This window comes from Leishmania mexicana, chromosome 26 (genome assembly GCF_000234665.1).
Source record: "Leishmania mexicana MHOM/GT/2001/U1103 complete genome, chromosome 26".
Taxonomy (NCBI): Eukaryota; Euglenozoa; class Kinetoplastea; order Trypanosomatida; family Trypanosomatidae; genus Leishmania; species Leishmania mexicana.
In genome coordinates, this window is record NC_018330.1 from 853,408 (window position 1) to 871,418 (window position 18,011).

At 58.2% G+C, this 18,011-nt stretch overlaps 7 protein-coding genes across 7 annotated transcripts; all 7 read left to right on the top strand.

Annotated features, from left to right (window-relative positions):
- Positions 1-145: 145 nt before the first annotated feature.
- Positions 146-2,368, top strand: LMXM_26_2260 (putative syntaxin binding protein 1; the record flags this gene model as incomplete). Its single annotated transcript, XM_003876479.1, has 1 exon — positions 146-2,368. The coding sequence occupies one exon, from the start codon at positions 146-148 to the stop codon at positions 2,366-2,368; it is 2,223 nt and encodes a 740-aa protein (XP_003876528.1).
- A 1,200-nt stretch (positions 2,369-3,568) lies between these two features.
- LMXM_26_2270 (conserved hypothetical protein) lies at positions 3,569-4,372 on the top strand (the record flags this gene model as incomplete). Its single annotated transcript, XM_003876480.1, has 1 exon — positions 3,569-4,372. One exon carries the CDS (start codon positions 3,569-3,571, stop codon positions 4,370-4,372), a length of 804 nt encoding a protein of 267 aa, XP_003876529.1.
- Positions 4,373-6,207: 1,835 nt separating this feature from the next.
- Positions 6,208-7,047, top strand: LMXM_26_2280 (putative nitrilase; the record flags this gene model as incomplete). The annotated part of the gene is made up of 1 exon (XM_003876481.1): positions 6,208-7,047. The coding sequence occupies one exon, from the start codon at positions 6,208-6,210 to the stop codon at positions 7,045-7,047; it is 840 nt and encodes a 279-aa protein (XP_003876530.1).
- Positions 7,048-7,580: 533 nt separating this feature from the next.
- Positions 7,581-8,798, top strand: LMXM_26_2290 (conserved hypothetical protein; the record flags this gene model as incomplete). Its single annotated transcript, XM_003876482.1, has 1 exon — positions 7,581-8,798. The coding sequence occupies one exon, from the start codon at positions 7,581-7,583 to the stop codon at positions 8,796-8,798; it is 1,218 nt and encodes a 405-aa protein (XP_003876531.1).
- Positions 8,799-9,537: 739 nt separating this feature from the next.
- Positions 9,538-13,263, top strand: LMXM_26_2300 (conserved hypothetical protein; the record flags this gene model as incomplete). Its single annotated transcript, XM_003876483.1, has 1 exon — positions 9,538-13,263. The coding sequence occupies one exon, from the start codon at positions 9,538-9,540 to the stop codon at positions 13,261-13,263; it is 3,726 nt and encodes a 1,241-aa protein (XP_003876532.1).
- Positions 13,264-14,582: 1,319 nt separating this feature from the next.
- Positions 14,583-14,945, top strand: LMXM_26_2305 (conserved hypothetical protein; the record flags this gene model as incomplete). Its single annotated transcript, XM_003876484.1, has 1 exon — positions 14,583-14,945. One exon carries the CDS (start codon positions 14,583-14,585, stop codon positions 14,943-14,945), a length of 363 nt encoding a protein of 120 aa, XP_003876533.1.
- A 1,806-nt stretch (positions 14,946-16,751) lies between these two features.
- Positions 16,752-17,597, top strand: LMXM_26_2310 (conserved hypothetical protein; the record flags this gene model as incomplete). Its single annotated transcript, XM_003876485.1, has 1 exon — positions 16,752-17,597. One exon carries the CDS (start codon positions 16,752-16,754, stop codon positions 17,595-17,597), a length of 846 nt encoding a protein of 281 aa, XP_003876534.1.
- Between the last annotated feature and the right edge of the window lie 414 nt (positions 17,598-18,011).

An 18,011-nucleotide genomic window follows, 5' to 3' on the forward strand; every position in this document is an offset into this window, starting at 1 on the left:
CCACTTAGCCCCTTCTCTCCCTCCCTCCCTGCCCTCCTGCTCCTCCTCGCACACGTGTCTGTGCAACGGAATCGCCCTCTCATCTCTGCATGCAGTTCTTCTGTTCGTTGCATCTACAGCAAACTTCTAGTTTCTCACATCAGGCATGCGCCGTGGCAGTCCACCGCAGGCGGTTGGCGTCCGCCTCAACCCCAGTCCCGCCGCTGCCATGCCGAGTGGCGAGTTGTCGTCTGCCTCGTCGACGAGCGCCAACGCCGGCGGCCTCTCGTCGGCACCCGTTCCGGCGGGAGCCAAGGAGAGGGCCCAAAACGGCAAGAAGGCTGCCTTAACCCGCGGCGGCATCCTCGGCTGCGTGAGGCAGCGAATCTTTGCCGAGATGCTTGACCCTGTGGAGGGTAACTACAATATAGTGGTGTGCGACAACAAGGGAGCCGAGATCCTCAGCACATGCGTGCGCATGCACGACTTGATGGACCACGGCGTGACTCTCGTCGAGGATCTCGGCATGCCACGTCAGCCGGTGCTCAGCAGCGCCGCCATCTACCTCATCGAGCCCACCGAGGAGTCCGTGCGCCGAGTGATGAATGACTGGCAGGTGAAGAACATGTACCGCGAGGCGCACGTCTTCTTCACCTCGTCTTCGTCGGAGCGACTCCTTCATATCATGGCCACGGAGCCGCGCCTCGTACACGCCATCAAGACGTTGAAGGACATGCTGCTCGACTTTTCGGTTCCGGAGAGCTTACTCTTCAACTTCTGCATGCACAGCGACATCCAGAGACTCTTCCCACCCGACGTGGCCCTCTCCGGAGGGTGCCAGAACATCCTCAGCGAGGTCGCCACACAGCTGGTGTCTGTCTTCTTCACCATTGGCGCCGGCGTACCAACGGTGCAGTACCAGGGCAACAGCCAACTAGCGCAGCAGGTGGCGCGCATCTTCGTTGACCAGGCCGCACAAGCATCGCGCACTAACCCGGCCATGTTCCGCATGTCCAGCGCCGCGACGCCATGTGGCGGGGGCGCGGCAGACGAGTCCCCGCTGCTCATCCTCGTAGACCGCTCCTTCGACGCCGTGGAGCCGCTCATGCACGAACGCACATACCAATGCCTGCTGAACGACCTCATGCCTATCGAGAACAACATCTACGAGCAGACCTACGAGGGTCGCTCCGGGCAGGAGGCAACGCGCAGCTGCCCGATCGACGAGCATGACCCGTATTGGTGCCAGTACCGCCACAAGTTCTTCCCTGTCTGCCTCCTCGAGTTCCCGAAGAAACTGCAGAGCTTGATGGCGGCCAACCCGAACCTTGTGGCGGGCATGAAAAGACTGAACAGCGGGTACGGGGCGGGAAGCAAGCTCGTTGATGTCGGCAGCGCCATTCGTGCCCTGCCGGAGTTTCAGGAACAGCAGGCGAAGATCTCCCTGCACATCGACATCTGCACCAAGATCATGGACCGCTACAGGCAGCAGAAATTGGCCGAGGTGTGCGAGGTGGAGCAGGACGTCGCCACCGGGTGCCGACCGTTCAAGGAGCTGTATGACAACATCCACCGCCTGGCGGCGGACGTCTCTCTGCCGCTTGGTGTGCGGGTGCGTCTTACTCTGCTGCTGATCGCCGGCACAAACACGCGCGAGTTCTCTGAGGCGAAGAAACTTATGCTCCTGCAGGAGACCGGGCTCAGTAGCGAGGCCAACCGCTGCAACTCCTTTTCCATGTTCATCTCGCGAACGGGTCAGCTGCCGCAGGAAGCGACAGCGCAGGGCACCAACAACGATGCGAGCAACGGCGGCGGCTGCAACGACGGAAACGGCAAGAACCCCACTGGCACCCTCGCGCACCGCTCTCTGCGCATAAACCGCACGGGTGTCCAGGACGTGAGTGGCTCGCCAGGCGGCAACGCGCAGGTGAACGCGGCTAACCAAAACGAGGAAAACTCGAGTAGCCCAGCGGCGGACCCGTACCGAAACCAGGCATACTTGATACTCCGTGCCGCCGCGAACAACACACTCTGCGCCTCGGACTTCCCCATCTTCCGCACCAGCTTCGGTGGTGGGCGTGGTGGCAGCCTTCGTGGAGCACTGCAGCAGCGACGCGCGCTTCGCGTTGCTGGCGGTGACAGCGAGGGTATCGAGTTTGGCGGCCTTGCCGGTGTGAACGGCAAGCTGACACTCGATCTTGGCCACGAGGGACAGTTCGCGCTGAAGACAAGACGCCGCATTGTACTGTTCGTGTTGGGTGGCGTAACGTACGGTGAGGTCCGTGCCGCGTACGAGATTGCGCAGACCGCGCATGTGGAGGTGTTTGTGGGTGGCACGTCGCTCCTGACTCCAGATCGATTCCTGTCTAGTCTGAACTCCTTGCGTTAGGCAGCGGAGGCATACGATGAAGTCCCGTTCCCCCTTTTCCCTTGCCTTGTGTGGAGGAGGGAGGGGGAGAGCCAGGCGGGGGGAGGAGGAGGCGTTGGTGATATATTTACGCTCGCGCGCGCGGTAGCCGGTGCGCGCTCGACCTTGGCAGCTGCCGCCGTCACACGTCTGCACACACGCACCCACACACTCCCGTGCCGCAGCTGTGAAATTCTTTTTTCCCGTGCTACTTATTCTGCGTGCCGCGTGAAAGTGCTTGCGTATGGTGCTGCTGCTGCTTAGCAGGTTGCATGCGCGTGTGCGGGTACGGCTTGTCTTCCTGCATGTCACTCTTTCTCTCTGGGCCCACACGAACAATCTTAGCGCGACGCACGTGTCCCCTTAGCCGTTTGTGGGTTGGCGGCCACGTGCAGTGATGCATATGGGCGCCAGTGTGCTTGTGTGCGTGCCTTGTTTCCCTCAACTCATTTTTACCTGCATTTTACAGCTGGCTGCTCGGTGCGCTGCTGCTTTCTCTTCGCCCCCTCGCTTGGAGGGGGGCGGTGGCGGAGCATTGTACATGATTTCTACATTGTTTATAGGTGCACTGCGCTTGCGCCGCCTTTTGTTTCTCGTCGTGCCTGTGCCTGTGTGAGTGTGGAGGGAGACAGGCATAGGCACAGGCACCCGCACTCATGCGGTGCCACAATCCCGCCCGCAGCGGTAGTGAGCGTTCCAAGGTTGCGTCTCTCTCTCTCTCGCACTGTGTGCCCCCCCTCCCCCACCACTTGACACGCCGCTCAGCGACGCTATATGGTCCTTGACGTCTGCATACTCGACCGCCTCTCCTCCCTCGCAACACTTACTCTTGGCCTCTCAGCCGGTTCCTTCCCCAAGAACAGTGTCAGCTTCTGTGCATGTGCAGGTGCGCACGCAAACACGCCAACCTTCCCACACACGTGTGTCCAGTGCGTGCCGGTGACTCAGTGCCACCGGCACCAACGCGGCCGCCCCAGCCTTGGTTAACACCACAAAGACATCCACATCTCGAAGTCGAGGGGGGTGGCGCGTGCTCGACGACAGCACGCTGACAGGGGGAGCGTGAGTAAGTGACAGCGAGCCCGTCGCGCAACACAGAAAAAAGGTGCGAACGAAGGGCAGAGAGTGCGGCGCCAGACTTATCTGCGAAGCCCGCTATTCAATTTGTTTTCTGTCTGAACCATGCGGGGCCGCACGCTGACGCTGTTGGCCCGCGATGCTCTGAACGGGGGCAGCTCCATGACCTTGGGCAGCAAGGGCATGCGCCCCTCCCCGGAGGCACATCGTCGACGAATGCCGTGGACGGCAGCCAAGGAATACGTGCCCGGCGTCGTCTTGAACAGCAAGGAAAAACTCGTCTTGGATGGGACGCAGCTGGTGGAGCTCGACCACATCGACCGCGCCTCGCAGGTGGACCCGCTTGAGGTGCTGAAGGCCGCCGTGGCAACACGTGCCTACAACACGTCTACCGGCTTCAACATCTTCCAGCTCGCCTCGCAGACGCGCTTCCATGGCCGTGGTCAGAAATTCTATCGCGAGGAGTGGCGGCAGGGCACCTATGAGAAGTACGTTACTTTAGCCGCCATCGACTTTGATCGAGAGGGCAGCAAAGGCACGGCGTACGGCTACATCACATTCCATGGCGAGTCCACCACCCGACCCGTTGAAATCAACCACGCCGACACACCGGGTTGGCAGATGGACTTCGACGAAGCCGCCGCCGTCCCGTTTGACGCCGCCGTGCCGCCGCCGCCGAGCATCGGCACGGAAGTCCCGGTAGATCCCTCCACGTACAGGCTGAAGGCATACCCCTTTTACGATGCACCAAATCCGCCGGAGTTTGTAGAGCGGCTGCTCAAGGATCGCGGTGTATTGCCAGACTTGCCAATGAACGCCTCGACACCCGCAGAAAACGCGGCGGCCGCCTCCGCAGACGGCGCACGCGCGGACGGCTCGCATCACTACGAGTCGAAGGGCAGCGTTTAAGGCGCGCACAAGGGAAGAAAAACATCGACAACGATGCGTCCGCTGTGCCGTCATTCGGGCTCCCCCACCCCTCCTCTGACCTCTGCCCAGCTCAGCACTTCGTCCTCTTACTTCCGTGTTATGGCATGTCGTCATCAGCGGCAGCGGCTGTGGACTCCATTGCTGTTGGTGGCCTCACAACGGTGCTAGTTTCCCCGGTGCACGAGAGGAGGGGCCGTCGCCCGCCACCCGCAGATACGAACAGAAGATTACAGCGTCCTTTGCGTTCTCTCGATCGTGTTGGGAGGACCACCTTGCCATCGTAGTGTCTTCGCCCTCATGTGCCGTGCTCCTTCTGTGGCTCGTGTGCTGTTTCGTTAAACGGCTAGGGATTTGGTGGGCGGTGCTGCACACCTGACACGAGTGTGGCGCACAGACATTTCCGGTTTACTAGGAGAGGAAAGGGGAAAGGGTTGGTCGTCATCCGGGTCGTTGTGCGTACGTGCCGCATGTGAAGGCGAAAGAGTGCGTTGGTCTGCCTCTAACGGATGTGGTCATGGGGGTGGAATGGAGGGCGATGAGGGACACCTTGTGGTGTCAGTGGGCCCCCTTCCATGCGTGCGCCAACGTGTGTGTGTGTGTGTGTGTCTGGGTAGTGCGTCGCACTACCGACAACTGACTCGCGCCCACGCACACACGTAGGCAAGTGCGCCGGATGCCACACTATCTCGTTCACAAAGTAATAGAAACGCAACGAATCCGCGCGGTCACCCACTTCATGCGGCGCCCACTCCGCCCTTCCACCGAATCTCGTCGTTGCGTGCGGGAGACGAGCACTCTTTTCTTCTCTTTTCCTGCGCTGTCGCAGTGCGGTGCCCCACTGGCCATTGCCGCGACATACCGCACCGCAACGAAGAGGATGCACAACTGCATGCATGCGCAACGTCAGCGATGACGGTGGTAGCAACACCTTTTTGTGCACACGCCCGGCCCCCTCTCTGCCACCATGTCGGCGCGCATCTGTGCATTGCGACACCCCATTCCCACGTGCCTGCATACCTCTGCTCTCCCCTTCCCAAACACGCACACATGCACTTGCTATCAAATGCCCCCACCCGCTTCTGTGCACCGTCCACGCGTTCGCATGGCACCGTCCCACACAGCGCTCGCAGGGACGCGCACACTCCCTCGCGCACGATTCTAACGTCACCTCTCCCAGCCATCACTTGCTTCAACATCCGCCCCGCACCAACTCACACATGCCACCCCATTCCCCACCACCACGCAGGGCGCCGTCTCAAGCCAGCGACTGGGGTTCGAAGTCGGCGAAGAGCCTGCTCAAAGCGCATGTCGTTTCAGCGACGTGACCCCGACGCCAAACAACGTCGGCCTCCACGGCGACCTGCGCGTGGCAAACGTGCCGTGCGCTTTCGCGGGCGGGTCCGCGCGGTGTTGCCGGCGTTCTGGCGGCCGGGCTCGGCGCGCTCCCGGGGCGGGGCTTTCTGGGCCGCCTCGCCGGGCCGCCCATTCCCCTCGTGGGCGGCGGCCCGTGCTCCGTGGGGCTCCCCGGCCGTCTTTCCTCCGTGGGGGAGGAGGGCAGGCTCGGCGGGGGCGCTCGCTGTTGGCGCACGGGGGGCCCCCGGCTCCGCACCGCCCCAGGCCCCCCCCGCAGGGAAAGCCGCCGCAGCGGGACGGAGGCGGCGCCAAACCCCGCCCCTACCAAGCCACGCACCCCCCACCCCAGAAAACCCTTACGGACTCTCTTTCCCTTCTCTTCCCAATTCGCAATTCTCACCGAAGCGGCAATTACAACTTCCAAAAGAAAACGCCAGCATTAACCCTTTTTCTTGCCCCAAATGGCGTCTGTTCTGCCCGTGACTCTTTGCCAAATGGCTGTCACGCGTGAAAAAGCAGTCAATATCAAAAAGGCTGTCACGATGATAACTGAAGCTGCGAAGCGGGGCAGCAAGCTGGCTGTCTTACCCGAGTGCTTCAACTGCCCGTATGGCACCCAATATTTCGACGAGTACTCTGAGGCCCTTGCGCCAGGCAATGAAACATTTGATGCGATGTCCCAGTGCGCCAAGGAGAACAGCATCTGGATCGTTGCTGGTAGCATCCCCGAAAAGTCAGCTGACGGAAAATTATTCAATTCGAGCATGACGTTTGGATCGGATGGTGCGCTGAAACACGTGCACCGCAAGGTGCACCTGTTCCGCATCAACACGGACACCGTTCGCTTCGACGAGGGCGAAGTGCTCAGTGCTGGAAATGATGCCACTGCCATCTCGCTGGACGAGAACGTAAAGTTTGGTGTTGCTATTTGTTTCGACATCCGATACCCCTTCCTGGCGTGGAAATACGCTGAGCAAGGAACTTCCTTCATTGTGTACCCCGGTGCCTTTAACATGGTGACCGGCCCGATGCACTGGCAGCTGGCAGCGCGCGCTCGCGCTGTGGACAACCAGCAGTATGTTTTCTTGTGTTCCCCTGCCCGCGATACCTCCGCGGAGTACGTGGCATGGGGGCACTCCATGGTGGTAGATCCCTTCGGAAATGTTCTCTCGGAACTGGATGAAAAGGAGGGGTTTGTTGATTGGAAGGTAGACCTCAGCGTTATTGAAGATACGCGCGACCGAATTCCCATCCTGAAAGGCGTGCGTGACGACCTCTACACCCTACACTGGAAGAAGTAGTTGCCACATCTTTTTGCTGTTTTCCTTTGCTTGATTGTAGTGTAAGGTGCTCCTCTCAGTACCTTTGTATCGTTTTTTTTTCTTTCCCTCTTTAATTTCATTGTATATCACTTACACGCGTTCTTGTGCGTGCAATCGATTCGCAGATCGAAAAAAAAGCCCCCCCAAATGGCCCCTTCGTATTTCAATTAGTGAGATGCAAAAGAACAACAGAAAAAGAGTCTAGAGTGCAGAGTGAGTAAGTACCGTAAGGCTTATCCACAGTCTACACCCACAGTCAAAGTAAAGTTGAGTATTCATGCCTTCTCTTTGTACGTCGCTTGCACATCTTTGAGTGAGGAGCGCTAAAGTGACGGTTAAAAGCTGATTTCAGCATGTTGGGATTTGCCTTCGTCTAAATGGTGATCCTTTTGCTTGCAGTTTTGGTTGACCGACCCACCCTTTTCTACACACCCACACACCCACACACTCACGCGCTTCTGTGGCGCACCAACGACTTTCTTGGATGTGTGTGGAAAATAAAGCCGTTAGCCATGCTTCGGCGCGCACAGCGCTTGGCGCTTTCGTGCGCACTATCAACTCGCCGAAGCACGCACGCATTGAACATATCAGACTCCGCCGCTCTGAATCGCTCACAGTCCGACCAACGGTTGGTGCAGCCCGCTGAGATTGTCAGGGAAACAGTGCACCCGAGCAAAGCCGAAGATGCACTGAAAAATAGTAGCGTCGACCCAGAGGATGTGAATGTGATGAGCAAGAGGGATATCGAGTGCATTGAGTTGCGCAAGCTCCAGTACATGCACTCGCAGGACGGACCATTTATCGGTTCGCGGACGAAAGACAGTACACCGGATCAAGTAAGCTTCCGAAAACGTAGACACATCGTTCGAGTTCCTCAACCGGAGTTGGAGTACCGTCCAAACGAAACATCATTTAGGCGCCTCCCAAAAAACTACATCCTCCCCAATGAGTTCGAGCTTCGCGTACTTTATCCGATGTCGACAAGCCTAAAGATCATCGAAGGAAAAGCAGACTGCGTCGATCACAGTGCATTCGACATTGACGAAGATCCATCGCCCATCGCATACAGTATGATAGCGCCGCCAGATTGGAAGCCGGATATGGAGTACCCATATATGGTTGTGCTCCCCGATCACCGCGGCATTCCGCGTGACTTTGAGGATGTGTGCGCCAACTTTTTCGAGCGTCCCTCTCATTACGAGTTGATGGCTCAGCAAAGGTGGGTCATTCTCTCCCCCGTTGTGAACCTTCGACATAATATGCATGTTCCTGTGGAGGGGGTGGTGGCGAGATTTTGCGACTGGGTGAAGGACAACTTCCGCGTCGAGAATGGGAGGGTGCATCTTTTCGGCAAAGGCAACGGTGGCTATGTTGCACTGCGAACCGTGCTGGAGCACAAAGACGTAGCCCTTAGTGTCACTGCCATCCTAGGCCGCAGCGGCTCGCCTTTTAGGCCATTCGATCGAGCACAAGATAAGGTGAAGAACTACAATGGTGTTCACAGTCTTGTGTATGTGCCTGGGCTGCTGAGGAAGCAAGACTGGTACTACAAGTTCAAGTTCATGCTGGACATGGCACGGGTGCGCCCACCTCTTAGGAATATTCATTTTGCTGATGTACGGGATCATCAAGTGTACTATGCCATTAATCCACAGGAGTTTTGGAACCACATGCAGTATTTTCGTAAGTACAACATGCGGATGATTACAGAGAGTGGCTATTCCATTTAGTGGCTACAGACTATACACCAAACGAGCGAGAGTTTTTGGGAGACCTCATTTTTTGCCGTTTTTTTATCGTTGCGTGTGTGTCGAGGCTGAGAGTTTATGATGCGGGAATCATGGATATTTTGGACGTATACCGTTGCCTTAGCGTAACGTTTTCCCCGCGTTCTTTTGCAGTGTTTTCCACAGTTTCCAGCTTTTCAATGCTCGCAAATAGACTCCAAACACAAAATAGAAAATATATACATGGCCGCTACGCATCTTTTATTCATCGGACCGCGACATGCATGGGGGTGTGGGTCATCTTCTCCCTTACGGGCACCGCTGCGTTAGTTGCACGGTCGGTAGCTTTCAAGCCGCACGCGACTCTTCTGATTTCATTCTGACTGCCTCACCGACTGCCGAGGCCTTTCAATCCGCCAGGATCTCTTTTCTCATTATCTTCCCTCACGCTCGTGCTTTGACGCGCGTGCCAGATCTTCAGGTGTGCGTGTACGCACTCTCATTATTCCTTTTCTGTTCCTTTTATTATTATTCACGGAGCAGTCCCTGCTATAGAAATCTTCCCAGGTGAAGAAGGCAACAAGAACAGGCGCACTGCTTGTTCCTCCTCCCATTTTTTTTCCTGCTGCTTGTCGGTCGTCACGTGCACTTGATCAGGCAGCGCTATCACGAAGGCTGAGAGAAGCCGAGCAACGTCTGAGAGGAGACGCAAACACATAGACCGTACACTGTTCATAGAACCATGCTGGGCTACGAGGGTCGCTGCGTCCTTCTGGACGACGCCGACGAATGGGTGAATATTCCATTTGTGGTACGCGAGTTTATGAAACAGCTGAATGACGAAGCGCAGGCATCGCGTGCCGTTGTGGAGATGCTACGTCAAGAGCAGAAAGAGACAAATCTGCTACTCCGTCGAGTGATGCAAAAGCAGGCGGATCTAGAAATCGACAACACACGTAACATAATGTCACTGAATCACCACGTTTCCAGAGTTGCCCACAACTCCACTGAGAAGCGGCACACGGAGCAGATTCACTATCTGCGCAAAAAGGGAGATAGACTCGAGGACAAGATGCAGCACCTTTCTGCACATATAGAAGAGCTATCGAAGTCAGCCCTCTCCTCCATCAGTACCGGAAACGCCTTTGATGAGTTGAAAGGACTTGTCACTTCTCTGACCACTAAGGCGGAAACGACGGAGATACTACTCAAGGATCACCTTGACGCTTGCACAGTGGGCCTCCGGCCCACTGAATCGCTGGTTGACTCAGCGGTGTTGGCGTCTGTCACAGACGCGCAAAAAGCGCTCAAGTGCGAGCTGGGTGTCTACAGTACACAGCAAAGAAGTCTGGAGAAGAGCGTTGGGTTTCTCCGAGAAGCTTCTAGCTCTCAAAAGGAGGAAAGTAGCAGAGTTCGCGGCATATGCGAGGAGTTATCGCAGATTGTGGAGGCCAATCAAAAGACAAGCAAAGAGCGTCTCACATCGTGCTTTAATACGGTGGAGAAACTCGAGAGTCTGTGCGCCGCTCAGCACGCCGAGCTGGAGGTGCGTATGAGGCGTACAGAGGATACCTGTCTTGGGAGCGAGTCCAGATCGCGAGAGGAAGCCAAATCTCTCTATGCCGAACTTCGAGGTCTTGTCAAGGAGGACCATACCGAAACGCAGCAGCGCTGTCACGAATTGGCAGAGGAGTTGCGCACGGTAAAGGAGCAGGAGCGGCGCCTGACGGAGCAGCTGGCAACTGCAAACCACGAGACCGAGGCACTCACGCAGCGTGCCGTGAAGCAGATGAAAGACATTTCTGTGCGTCTTGATAGTGTGGAGACGGGGGTGGAGCAGCTTGGTTCCACCTTTGTGACTCGCCACGACCATCAGAAGGAGCAGCGGCAGACTCAGGACGCGCTTGAAGCAATCAGGACCTCGGTAGCAGACACTGTGGCAACCTTTCAGACACAGGTGCAGCAGCTCGCCACTTCCGTCAAGACGATGCGGACGGAGCAAATGGAAGATAATGATTGGCTGCATAACGAGCTGGGCCGCATCGGCACGATGGTGGGCTACGCGTCGCAACAGCGTGAAAAGCAGGAGCGGCAAGTGACATCCTTGTGCGAAATTGTGCATAATCTCTCGGTCGCTGTGGAGGGGCTTGAGAAGGGGTGCGGCATCGCTGTGGCACCCCCTCCAGCGCCCGCTGTCCCACCAGCGCAAGCGAACGCACCAGAGAGTTGTACAACCGTTGGGATCCCAGCGGCGTGGGAAACGTGGCGGTCGACCTTTGTGAAGGATGTGGAGGAGAGGATCACGGCGGCTGTGTCACCGAACTCACAGCCCCACGCGTCGCCGCTTGTACTTGAGCGCGTGTCTCAGCAGCTGAACGAGCTGACTGCGAAGGTGGACGGTGGCGCCAAGTATACACAGGCCATCGTGTCGCAGCAGGTGGATCAGATGCGGAGCACAGTGAGAGATGAGGTGACGCATCAGCTGCAGTCGCACGTAGCATTGCGCGAAGTGACGCCAGCGTTGGTTGACGTGGAGGCTGTGAAGCGCCGCGTGGCGGGGATCGAGCTGAGCCTGCAGACGCTGTCGACACGCGCTGAGCGATGGCTCACGGACACTGAAGCCGGAAGCCTCTCCTCCACGAACTCCTTAGTTCAGCGTGTTCTCCTGGTCGAGGAGGCGATAGACGGCTTCAAGCGCCGGCTACTGGAGCTCGGCGAGCACGTGATGAGTGTTGACCAGCGGAGCAGCCAACTTGCCCGCGGCGCCCATGAGATGGAAACACAGCTGCACGACCAGCAGCGCATGGCGCTCAAGCTGGGCACTGATCTGACGGCGGCGCTGGAGGGTCTGCTGCACACGGAGCAGTCTCTTTCCCGTCACCAAAACTCGACAACACTGCAGCTGTCGGAGGTGCACACGTGGCTGGAGAAGTGGAAGCGTGATGCAGCAGCGGCACCGACTGCAGCTTTGCCGTCTGTAGAGTCGCCATCGAGTGTACAAAATGGCGGTGGTGCTGCTTCCGGAATGAGCGCCGATGTCTCTCGCAGGAGTCTGAGCGCCAGTGTTGCCCAATTGGCGGAAACGGTGGAGCACCTTTCTGCGCAGGTGACTCGAATGGAGACAGAGGCACTACCAGCGCTACACGCCGATCTTGAAGCAGTGCGAAGCGAGTGTGCTGCTGCTACTGCGCGGAAAGGCGGGAGGGACGGCGTGCCTCCGCCCGCTTGCGATGCGCTACACCGAGAGGAGGTGCACGCCGCCTACGAAGAGTTCAATCGCCGCCTTGACGCTGAGGAGTCGTCACGCCGTGAAGCGGCGGCGGCAGTTTGCGCAGTGGAGGAGCGGCTGCTTGCCATAGAGAGAGATGTTTCGGAGCTATTCTCCTCTTCTCCTAACAGAGGGTCTCCACCGACTGGTGGCGCAGACTCAGCTGCCACCACGGCAGCTGTGGAACACTGCGTTGATGAGCTGGCGCGGTGCCATGAGCGACTCGACGTAGTCCAGCAGCAGCTGACTAGCAACGCGTGCCGCTGCTCCAGTGGTGTTCCGCGCGTCAGTGAAGTGGAGAGAGACGCTCACGACCAGGATGTGCATCGGCTGCAGCAGCAGCTGGGGCGGTTGCAGGAGGACATGCACGCTTTTGTGGCGTCTCAGCTGCGCACAGCGATGCGTGAGGCAGAGCCCGCCTTTGTTGAGGCTGCTGCGACTGCTGCCGTCCTCCGCTGCCAGGACGCGCTGAAGGCTGCTGCTGAATCTAGCGCCACTGCGGCAGATGCACACACCAACACAGAGAGGTTAGCGGCACTGCAAACTGCCGTGGAGGAGGTGCAGCACACCCTCGAAGAGCGTATCTCGACTGTGCTCAAGGGTTACGACCGCGTTGAGAGCATGGGGCAGTCACTTCGTACTACTGTTGACGACCTCAACGCCCTGGAGAAGGCGCAGTCGGAGCTGCGCATCGAGCTGGAAAGGGCACAATCGGCGCACCAGGTGCACCAGCGAGACTTCTCGCTCCAACTCGAGACTGTCGTGAGCGGGATGGAGACAAAGATCGACGAACTGCGCGCTAACGTGAGGGAGTCGGCTGTCGTATCAACTGCAGAGTCGTTCGAGGCCAGCGAGCGCGCGCAGAGGCCCTCCGACGACACTAAGGCGGCCTGGGTGGCGGAGGTGGTCGACTCGATGCACGCCACCTACTACACACGGACACTTCTCGAGGAGCGACTGGAGAACATATGGTCTTCGATGATTGGCCTCCTCGCACGCAAGGAAGATGTCAGCGCTGTGCACGACAAGCTCAACGGCCTTCATCAGCTCATTCAGGAGGAGATGCAGATCGAACTGCAGCGACTCGAGGAGGAGCTGGCGAATCAGCTGGCGGAGAAGGTGAGCTTGGCGAACTTGCAGGAGATATTGGAGCACCATATCGCTGGCTCAGACACCGACTCCGACCACGCCGTCATGTGAGCAGGATGCGAACAAGGATGCATTCAGTGCGTGCATGAGAGGCATGAGAGAGAAGAGGCAACAGCTGTATGGGTTGAGGGACAAAGCCCTCTGCACATGAGCGGGCGTGTAGGCGTCTTGTCGGCCTTACTGTGCCTTGCCTCTTCCTCTCTCAGCGGCCGTGTGTGCGTGTGTATGTGTGTGTGTGTGTGTGTGTGGTGGTCGCCCTTGAGATTTGACGCGTGCCTGCTTGCCCCTCCCCCTCTCCTCCTCCTTGAGGAAGGCATCCTGCCCACCCTTCTCCCCCCTCTACCATGAGTAGTACAGAAGCGCATTTGTTTTTTTTCTGGTATGCATGTCAGCATGTGCTCATGGAGTTGAGGGGGGGGGGCGACGCCTTCGAGGACACGGCCGCCACCACCGCGATCGAGTTGCTTCTGCTGCGCGTCTCTTCCTTCTCCTTTTACTGTTGCTGCCATGGTCGTGATTTGATTTCATTTCTGAGTGTGTGCTGGCTGCCGCTCACCCACCGCCCCTAGTCCTACGACTGCGAGTGCTATCGTTGCCTCTGCCTGCGCCATCAAGACAAATCGTTGCTGCGCTCTGTGTGTGTTAGTCTCTCTCTCTCTCGTCCTCCTCGGGGTGGGGAAAGGGGGAGAAGACGAGGTGGCGAGAAGGGCCGCCGCTGAGCTCGTTCCATTAGACGCTGCTCCCTCTCCCCTTCTCCGCCCACCCTTTTTCTTTGTGGCCACAGTGAACCTTGTCCATGGAGGCGGAGGAGGGGCGGGGGGACGATGCGACACACTGAGGGATGCAGACCATTGGCAAGATGGCGCTCTTGGCTCTCACTGGTCGCATGACGCTCCCGTCCTGTGCCAGTGTATTCGCGTCTGTATGCGTCTTCACAGAGCTGCAACGCTGTTTCCCGTCTCTCCCTCCTTTCCTCCTCTCCGAATGGCACACCCGCGCACCGCACGCGTGTACGAATGCCCCTCCTTCCTCCTTCCCGAAAGGCCTTTCTCCTCTTTCCTGTTGTTTCTCCGCTTTTACGTGGGGCGGTCCTGACGCAGCTGCGTGGATCATTCAAGCCACCCTCCTCCCCCTCCCCCTCCCCCTCAACCATCATCAACTTGCCTTGGCACGCGTGTGTGTGTGTGTGGGTGCCTGCGTGCTGGAGGGTTTCAGCCGACATCACCAACGGCTGCTGCCTCACCTACGCATTTACCTAACCCCCTATCAGCCCTTCCCACACCACTGCATCACGAGCCAGTGTGGGTGAGCCATTCGCACAAGCCCGCCACCCTTTCCTTTTTCCTTTTCTTACGGCAGCGATAGCGACGATGCTTGGACGCCGTGTTTTTTGCAGCACGGCCATCCCGCGCTTCATGTACACGCGGCTGCACATCAGCTCGCCGATGCAGGCGGCTCGCATGCTACCCGTGCTGGTGCCGCTGACGCCGTCACTGTCGAATTCTATCGGTGGTATGATGAACGCTGTCGCGCAGGGCTCGTTAGAGTCGATGCCAACGCTAGAGGTGGGAGAGCAGGACCCTGCGTCTCTCAAGGCCCTTCTGGAGAGTATTTCTCCGCTGCAGCTGGGGGTTTCACGATTGTTCGAATTATGGGGCATTTTCCGTGTAAACGTGACGGTGAACACGATATTGGGAAGGTCAGCTGCGATGCGTCACTGCTGCTGCTGCTGATGGTGCCACCTTGTGTGTCTGTGTTTGAGGGGAAAGCAGCAACAACAAAGGACATCACTCGATGCGTGCGCTTGTGTAGGCGCGACTATGCGAGATGTCAGTGGGCCGATCCGCTATGGACGCAGCCGCACTCTCTCTTCGTTTCTTAGGGTTTTGTTATATGTTAAACGTATTGTCTTTCTGACGTCTCTCTCTTTCTTCCGTCCTGCTTTGCATCCATCTGAATCCACCTGCCCGTCTGGTCCCGTCTCCCTTCTCCTTCTCCTTCTCCTCTCTTTCAATTCGGGGTGCGCTAACGCACGTCTCGGCGTGGTGATTCTTATCAAGCGTTGTGAGGTGCGTCGGTGCCTGCCGCGATGCGAGAGGGAGAGAGACGGAGACAAAAGGGAGGCCCGCTCAGCTCCAGCGGATCTCCTTTTCTGACTGACGGCGTACGGGTGAATGTGCGCGTGTGTGTACGCGCTGCATCAGGAGGGAGGAAGACTGGGGGAATGGTCGTAAAGCGAGAAGGGTGGCGGGTGGCGGGTGGCAGGCTGTACGCGACTGAGAGTGGAGGTGACGTGAATGAGGTCACAGATTCATCTTTCCTTTTATCTTTGCTTTTTCTTTTGTTCCGTCGTTACGGGCGTTGTGCGCGCCTCTTTGCCGGGTTCTCAGTTGGTGCTGTCCGTGTGTGTGCGTCTCTGTCTGCCGTTGTCACTCACCGTACTCTGCCGTCCTTCTTACGCGGGTGTCTCTGTGGGTGGCTCTCGCCTCTACTGTGCGGTAACTTCCCCCTCGTTTTTTGTTGTAGCGGAAAGCAGTGACATCACCAGCGAAAAGCGCGATGGATGGCAACGACAGCCGGGGTGGGTGGGATAGGAAGAGGAGGCCCGAAACGTGCACTGACCCCGCCTACATGAAGAGCTGTTGGGTGCACCTCAGAAGTTTGTTTTCGAAGGCTTTGCTAGTGTGTTTGGCAGAGAACTAAAGAACTTCGGAAGAGGAGGGGGGCGGAGTGGGTTGCATCAGCCGCGGCGGCCTTTCTTCATCTCTCTTCACATTTCTCTTGCTGTTAGTCCTGCACCCCTCACGCTTCTTCCCTGCCTTCAACTCCACAGCGCCGTGCTCGCCTGTGCCTGTTCGAAGCGACCAACAGACGGAATCGGGCAGTGCCTGTGTGCTTGTGTGTGCATGGGCACAACCCGCGCACGTGCCTCTCTCTCTGTCGACTCTCTATCATCCCTCCTCGTTACATTCTTCGTCCTTTTCTGTTGTCTTCTCCATCACCGCTCTCTCCCTCCTCTCACTCTCTTGGTTTCCGCCGTGATAGCGTAGTCGCCATACTGCTGCTCGTCCTGCTGGTGCTGCTATCCTTGGTGGCCGAGGTGCAGGGTGATCCCAAAGCCTAGAGAGCACGCACACACATACACACAGACACACACACACACACACACATGTACACACCTTCTTCCCTCTCGCCGCTCCTCGCCTCCCCCCACTGCCCACATCCATTCCGCTTCTTCTGGTGCGTTGATGTTCACGTTCGCTCGCCCCTTGTGTTGTGCAAGCCTTAGAAACAACTACGCGCCTTCTATATATTATTAACATCCGTTTCTCTTCCCCCCTCCTCCCCCCTAATTTAGGGCTCCGTCGCAGCCTGCTAGACCGCGCACAGATATAGATAGATAGACGCAGACGCCGCGTGAGCACCGCAGCACACGGTAGCCTGACACGTGGCATTCCCGTCTCTGCCTTCTTGCCTTTCTTCTCGTCTGCCGGAGGTGCCGTTGCACTCTTTGAAGGCGGTGGGCGACTGTGAGTCGAATGCCCAACCCACACTGCGGCAATGAAAAGGCGGCGGCCTTTGTCCACTACTACGCCTCCCCGAGTATGGTGAACAGCTCCGTGAATCGGCTCTACTATGGCGGGCTGGAGCGCAAGAAGCGGGCAGAGGCACGTGCAATGGAGGAGGCGTACCCACCAACCCTGTCAGTTCGCCGCTCTCCCGCGCAGCTGGAGGCGTACCTGAACAACTGCGTGCAAGGCGAGTTGCTGCGCCGACAGCAGCACAGGGCGGCGCTGCAGCAGGAGCTGTACCCGGACGCCGAGGAGACGCCGCGCTTCCTCTCCAAGAAGGAGATGACCCATCACATCCACCACATGTACGACGAGCCGCTGAAGGTGCGCCGGGCACGGGAGGCAGAGCTGCGCCGCATCTTCGGCACTAACAAGGACGCCGAGAGGGTCAAGAAGGAGACGGTTTACCAGTACCACCGTCTACCAGCGTCCTCTGCGCGAGCAGTCACAGGGTCATCGCCGAGGTCGGCCTCCTCGACCTGTGGTGGCAACCGCGGCAACGTTGACGTCGACACAGTTGCCAACTACTGCAAGCAGCTAGAGAAAGGGTGGCGACCGCCATCGGTGTCGGTCGAGCACGCCGACAATCGGCGCCTGCTCGTATCTCAGTACGACTACTACGCCGACCCTCGCAAGCACACGGAGCTGATGTTGAGGCCGCGGCCGCTGACGGCGAAGGAGCGGACGGCATTGCAGTCGCGGCTGGAGCTGCTGGCCCGCCCGAGTCGCGTGAATGCGCCTGTGGTGCCAAGTGAGGAGCAGGGCGGCCCGCCGCCGTTCCGTGTGAGCCGCAAGATTTTCTACAACGACTGAAAGAAGCACGCCATTGCATGTGCGTGTGCGGGTGTTGTGCACCCGCTGTGGCGGTCACTTGCCCCCCACGCCCTGTGTCGGTGCGCTCTCTTTCTTTGTGTGTGTGCGTGTGTGTGTGTGTCTCTGTCGAGCAAGCGCGGAACAGTAACGACTCACGAGAGCCGAAGACAAGGCGAAAGGAAGGGAAGGAGAGAAGGTGAGCCGATGCGGCGGGAGAGGCCCATTGAACTGAACGGTACGGCGCGGTGATGAGGCAGAGAAGCATTGGAGTCGAGTGGTGGTGGGGAGACGACAGGACAACGTGGTGCGAGGCAAGCGCATCCTCACCTTCCTTCTCCTCTCTTCTTCGATTCCTTCGTACTTCTTCACTGAACAAGGCAGACGAGATTGGGGCACGGAGGTGGATGGTTGGGA